General features: G+C 38.2%; 1 protein-coding gene across 1 annotated transcript in view; it reads right to left on the bottom strand.

The window, feature by feature from the left end:
• Positions 1-7117, bottom strand: part of LOC123986223 (transmembrane channel-like protein 3) — a 45394-nt gene that overhangs the window by 32772 nt on the left and 5505 nt on the right. The window contains exons 4-5 of the mRNA XM_046074361.1: positions 2894-2975; positions 2226-2332 (exon numbers count right to left, since the gene is read on the bottom strand). Of these exons, the coding sequence (XP_045930317.1) occupies positions 2226-2332; positions 2894-2975 (189 nt within the window). The remainder of the gene's footprint in view (positions 1-2225; positions 2333-2893; positions 2976-7117) is intronic.

Here is a 7117-nt window from a genome sequence, read left to right as displayed (position 1 = left end):
AAGAGGCAGGTTGATGGTTTAGATGAAGAAATTATTGAAGTTAGTTGGTAAAGATTGAGGGAAGCAAAACAGTCTAAACATGTATCTGGTTCTACAGCTGTTTCTAAGGTTCCTGAGTTAAGAGATAAGTCGGTGCCAATTGAGGGCAGGTCTTGGTGAATTTTGTCTCTAATAGCTAGAATTTTATCATTAAAGAAGCTCATGAAATCGTAACTACTGAGAGCTATGGGAATACTTGGCTCAATAGAGCTGTGACTCTCTGTCAGCCTGGCTACAGTGCTGAAAAGAAACCTGGGGTTGTTCCTATTTTCCTCTATTAATGACGAGTAGTACGCTGCTCTGGCATTACGGAGGGCCTTCCTATAAGTTTTAAGACTATCTTGCCAAATTAAACGAGAATTTTCCACTTTGGTGGAACGCCAATTCCTCTCAAGTTTCTGTGATATTTGCTTTAATTTGCAAGTTTCAGTATTATACCATGGAGCTAACCGTCTTTGTTTTAGTATTTTCTTTTTTAGAGGGGCTACAGAGTCGAGTGTCATTTGCAGCGAGCCAGCAGCACTATCAACAAGATGATCGATTTGGGAGGGACTGAAATTAGCATAGGAGTCCTCCGTTACTTTGTGACTAGATAATGTATTTAGAGCTGATGGAATCCCATCCTTAAATTTAGCTATAGCACTATCAGACAGACATCTTGTATAGAAATTTTTGCCCAATGGCGAGTAATTTTTGGCCGCCCACCCTGAGTCATGGTTCTGCTCGAGGTTTCTGCCTCTTAAAAGGAAGTTTTTCCTTGCCTCTGTCGCCTAGTGCTGCTCTTGGTGGGAACTGTTGGGCTTCTGTAAATAACATCACAGAGTACGGTCTAGACCTGCTCTCTTATGAAAAGCGCTGTGAGATAACTGTTGTTGTGATTTGGCGCTATATAAATAAAATTGACTTGAATTGAATTGAATCCTCCATCCTTGGAGCGCAAATAAGAGCTTTGGGACAGTCTGCAAGATGGCGAAGTGGAACAACTTCAAGAGAGTCAAGAATTGATTAAACGACAAATAAGGGAATTGAGAAGCACCCTATGTGCGGCCCTGCGATGGACTGGTGACCTGTCCAGGGTGTACCTCGCCTTTCGCCTAATGTCAGCTGGGATTGGCTGTGTAATATAATAATTTGTCATGGTATTGGCATAAATTTAAACTTGGACTAGGTAAGGCTTTATGCTGTGGCCCCACAGTGTTTTCCAGCTAATAAGTCTCAGCAATAGTTGTCTGCATGCATTTGTTTGCAAATCTTTTCAATCAGAAAATAAAAAATATACTTTACTTTTAGTGTGTTTATACTTACATCAATCAATCCCAGTAGCACTTACAGTGATTCTGACTTTTGGATTAGACACTACAGAGTGTAATCTTTCAGAGAAGCCCTAAATCATGTATTTACTCCAAATGGTTCAAGAACTACATTCAATTTGCTTTTTCTATGCCTTGAACAGGCGTTTTGCATGAATTTTATAGGAATGGTAAGAGGTTAACAGGATACATTTGAATTAAAGAAAATAACAGTGCAGCTTAAACACAGAGACTGTTTGATTTAAGTTAATTTGTCAGCTGACAAATGGGGAATGTTTTTCCCTTAACTATTGTTACTATTTTCTTTAGGATATGTTTATCTTAATGCATATTGCAATCGATTTTACAGATGAACGTGCATTTTACATATTTAACACTGTGCTCTTTGTAAAGGCTGTGAATTTGGGGGGGGTGGGGTGTCCAAAACGCCTTGACCCAGTTCAATGACTCACTGGCTGTAATAAGCATTTATTTAGCAGATATTTATTCAAAACTAGTGAGTAGAGGGAACAATAATTAATTGGGCAATTGCTAATTACATGGCTAATGTGTAAATTGGTGGCTATAGTGAAGAGTATGTTTCAATTTAAATGAGTGAATACTATTTTAAATTGTTATGCTTTGAGTCTTTTAGTTATTAATTGTGAATTGTACCACCTCAATTATGTCAAGTAATTGTTGTTGTACTGATGTTTGTGATATACTGAATCAAACAAAAACAAACATATTTCTCTTGAAAGAAATCACCAACCACTAATTAATAAATCACTGTTAACCCAACTATTTGCATAATAAAGATGATATGATGATCACATGTTGATAAGCAGTATTATAAATGAACATTTGTATAGTGTACAGTGTCAGAGACTTGCTGACCTCAGGTAGGACGATGAAGGCTCCAGTCATGATGGTGAGGACGATATTGATCCCAAACAACCAGCGGAGGAAGATGAAGTAGGAGGCCACGCCCGACCCAAAGTGACCTCAACAAGACAGAGGAAACTTCTGACTGAGACTGACATGCTGCATGCTCTTCTCACAAAAACAGTTATGCAGTGGTACACGACCAATATTAATAAATATCAACAGCTTTATTTAATATTTCTGTGCCCTGAAAAGCCAATTCTTACCTCTTTATTATCAATCTATTACCCTACTATTACCATGTTATCACCAAGATGTAATGTAAAAATGTAAATGCTCTGTCTTTGTATAGCGTCTTTGTAGTCTTTGCGACCACTCAAAGTGCTTTTACGCTACATCACATTCACCATTCACTCACATTCATACACTGAGCCCAAGTACTCAAACAGAAACTAACATTCAGACACATTCATTCACTGGTGGAACAGCCACTCGGGGCAATTCGGGGTTCAGTATCTTGTCCAAGGACACTTCGACATTGCCACCTGGATTGAACTGCCTGCTCTATCTCCTGAGCCACAGCTGCGTGGCACTAATGTAAAGTGCTACCAACAAATGATTTCCATTTTGGGCATTATCCAGCGATAGAATGAATTACGCAGAGCAAATAGATAACTCACTTTCAATTTTCTTGATCCTCACTTCCCAGGGAATGAACAGAACCACAATGTTGTAAAGCACACGGGAGAGTTTCTTCAGCAGCTGCAGGAAGAGAAACCAGGGTTTAAAGATCACTGAAAACTTCGGACGTACTGTAACCGCTGACAGACACACGCCTTCACTTTCACAATGGACGGTAATTTATCTGGCTGTATAGCAATGGTTCGAGATAAACTCCACCTCTGAGAATTGGGTTTATATCTAAAGAAACCTGTAATGACATGATAAAACAGCTTTGTTAGTTTTTTTTGCTTTGCATCTCAAGCAAAAATCATTATTATTACAGTAAATGGGTTCATTCATACAAAACAGTTTTCTGGTCTTCTAGCAGTTATGATTTGAGTCAGATCTGTGGTCCATTACCTATTGTTTTTTTTTTACATATTTATCAGTCAATCTTTACACCCACAGGGTTTTCTGATGTAGGAGGTCTATGGTTAAAGTTACATTAAGTGGTTGATGTCAGGCAAAAGGTTGTGGCCATGCTTAAAACAAAGCAACACTGACAGTGGTTAAGAACAGACGTTTCCCAGAGGTGTAACAATACACACTATTTCTGTCACCTGCATACCCATAAGAGGTCTTTATCAAGTAAATCTTATGTGTCAAATGTTTGAACAACCAACCAGCTATGCTGTCTCAGGTGAATGGCATTAACTTATGTAACTGCATATTATTACAATACATTGCTGACAAAATGTATTGCACGTGTCTCATGTAGTTTTTATTTCTCAGGATGTAATTTTGTAGCACATGTACACGTAATCCACATAATAAGTGAAACTATGTGAAGCTGTGTGAAGCTTTTTACATCCTGTGAAAAATAAAATCAGAACTGAGATGATGATTATTAATCAAGATAAGGGCAGTTGGAGCAATGATAGAGATATTCAGCGGGAACCAAACTGTAAAATTAATAACTCATCATCACACTGCTCACTAAAAGTCAGTTTATTCCAATGGGACCTGAGCAGCCTGAACATTTAATTAAACTGAGCTATAACAACAGGCAATAAATTCACTCATGCTGCCGTACTTCGGCTGCGTAACTCTCTTTCTCTCTGTGTGTCGTCCTTTCTGTATGTGTGTGTACCTAATACAGGGAGACAGATAATACTAAAACTAATAGTAGATATGTGTAGTATTTGTGTGTTCAGCCCACAGGAGGAGAAAAGCTTTGTAAAAATAAGAATTCAGTAGGTCGTACAAAAAACAATCAAACATGTTTTATTGTTCTGGCTCTGATCATCCAGTTATTGCAGTGCAGTGAAATTACACCAAGAAGCTCCTCTCGGCATACAGTCAGACAGAATAGATGGAGGTGTGGCTGTACAGTATAGAGCACATATTTCACTGAAGCTGCCACAGTGACACCACAGAGGAAAGAGGATGTTAGGTCAGCCAGAGCACAGCCATTCTTGTTGTTTTTAATTCCACATTTCTGTAGCACAGTTGTTACCAGCATGGTTGTATTTTTGTGTGGACAAGGACTGTTCTCTTCTGATCAATCTTTCTAACAATTTTGTAAATAAACAAATCCTTATACTCTACAAATCTGTCTCTGTGGCTGTGCATTGGCCACCCCTTCACAAGGCATAACCACCACACTCAATGAGTCTACAAAAAGAGCCTTAAGAATAAAAGACAGCTACTACTATAAAGCTACTATTCTTATTTTAACTGGTTCTGTTTTTCATACTCTGCAAAGCTGCATTTAAGGCTGGGATCAGTGTGACTGCATGTTCATGAAAACTTCAGTAAATGATGCAAATGATTGTTGAGTACATACATCAGCTCCTGCAGTCTGGTAACCTCTGGTTCTGGTCAGTCGGCCCTCATACTTCAGAACAATCTCTCTGGCCTGCCTGGGAAACAAACACACACAGGTGAAAGCTCTGGACCTCAAATATTTGCATATTGTGCAAATTGATTTTTTTTTTTTATTGTACTTTTTGCTGAGGGTGGTGATTATTTATTTTCAGAAACACATTTTAAAATATGAATGATGAGAGATGGGTCATCCTGGCAAAGATAATAATGGATGAGCTAGAGGTCAGGATAACTATGTGAGTCCAATACTGTATATTGCAGTACATTATCAGCGTTAACAATTTAACACTTTGAGAAAACAAAAAACACTGTGAAAGAGGTTATTTATTATGTTCTTACATTTTAATGCCAATAATTAGATGATTTTACTAAAGTAAAATTGAAACACTTTGATTTGTAAAGTCCTCTTGCTCTCTCTGCCCAACCGGTCGTGGCAGTGGCTGCCCACCCAGAGTTTAGGTCCTGCTCAAGGTTTCTGCCTGTTAAAAGGAGTTTTTCTTTACCACTCTGGCCAAGTTCTTGCTCATGGTGACAAAGATTGAGTAGACCTGCTCTATATGAAAAGTGCAATGAGTTAACTTCTGTTCTCTTGGCACTATAAAAATAAAATTTAATTTAATTGAATTATTGGAGTACTTTCCATTGTGGTACTGCCATTTTTACTTACAAACAAAATACTTCTTCAGCCACTCCGTACAGAAACACAGCAAGACACAGGTCTTACAGCATGAGTTTAAACAACCAAGCCGGTATATCCTTTAAATGATAAATCTCAATCTGGCAAGCGTACCCTTTAAAGTTTTAAAAACAGTTCAATATTTTGGGAAAGCTTGTTAGCGTCTGTGTTTTAATTACAGAAAAGCAGTCAGTACTAAAACCCTGATCATTTTAAAACCGGTCACAGCAGTCTGGTCCCATCAAAATAAAGTCATTCTGTAGATTTACACTCCATAAGATAGTGAAACCAGCTCACTGGACAACTCATAGGGCTATATCCATGTAATGTAAAGGGACTGTACTTATATAGTGCCTATGTCACATTCAGCCATTCCCACACTGATGGCAGTGGCTACCATGTGCCAACTGCACATCAGAATGGAACTAACATTCATAGACACTCACACACTGACGGCACAGCCATCGGGAGCAATTTGGCGTTCAGTATCTTGCTAAGGATACTTCAACATGCAGATAGAAGAGCCGGGAAACATTTGCAGCTTTTACAATTGTGTTTTTTTCCATGGTTTTATGTTGTGATAACATGCCATTAGTCATAATGAGAACTAAGATAAGAGTTAGAATAACTCAAGCTAAAATTTGTTAGGAAATCTAGGTAAAAATCACTGATGTGTGATGTGAAATATGAGCTGTCATTGCAGTAGGAGTAATCACAGACATTCAGCCTGAGATTAAATAGGGTGTAAAAACGCAGACTTGCATCCCATCCCTGATGATGGCAATAAAACCTCAGCGGTAATAACAAACTGCCCATATAAAACCTGTTATCCATGGCACATACTCAGCACATCTTAGAAGCTCTCTATCTACTCTGTTTCTCTCTAACTCAGCCTGTTCTCTATCTTATAGTCTAATTACATTTTGGCAAATGTTGGAACCCAGCCTTCACAGTTTTGTGTCTGATCACAACATTTAGGGACGAGATTTCCTAAGAAATGAGGACTTCCACAATGCTCATGCGGCATTTCACAGAATGTTAGCAGCTGTAAGTTTACAACAGTCACAGTAAGCAGTTAAAAAAAAGGAACAGATGAATCAATTAATCAAATTCCAAATAGAGTTGTGATGCAGCTGCAGAGGCACTATAACCAACTCCCCACCCAAATAACATTCATGTACTACTAATCTGCAATAACAAATATGTTTTGAGAAAAACATAATGCAGCCCGGACTACTAACCTAACACACTAGCAAAACAGTCACTAAAACAACACATTTAATTTGCTTTTCTACAATATCCACTCATTTAATACTGAAAAAGTCAACAGTGATTTTAAGTGCAAGACAGGACGTGTTTACTTTTTCAGTATTTACAAATGACCGCATTTTCCATAGTTGTATAAACCACATGTGACATTCATGTGAAAGCAAACACTGTGTTCTGGTCTTAGAGTCCAGCACATGGTGCAGCAACCATTCTCCCCATACAGCACTCTGTTGCCTTTTAATGTCGTCCACACAGCAACTGATTCTCCTTCAAAATGTATTAGACAAACCATTTAGTTGTGTACATATTTAAAAGACAGGGTTGCTGTAAGAGTAAGTGATGGTGTTGTCTTGTCCCACTTATCCAGTGGTGAAATGATAACAATATATATTATAGATAAATTTTCTAT

Source organism: Micropterus dolomieu, linkage group LG17 (assembly GCF_021292245.1).
Source record: "Micropterus dolomieu isolate WLL.071019.BEF.003 ecotype Adirondacks linkage group LG17, ASM2129224v1, whole genome shotgun sequence".
Taxonomy (NCBI): Eukaryota; Metazoa; Chordata; class Actinopteri; order Centrarchiformes; family Centrarchidae; genus Micropterus; species Micropterus dolomieu.
Note: the sequence above shows the minus strand (reverse complement) of the source record. Positions and strands in the feature narration are given on the sequence as shown.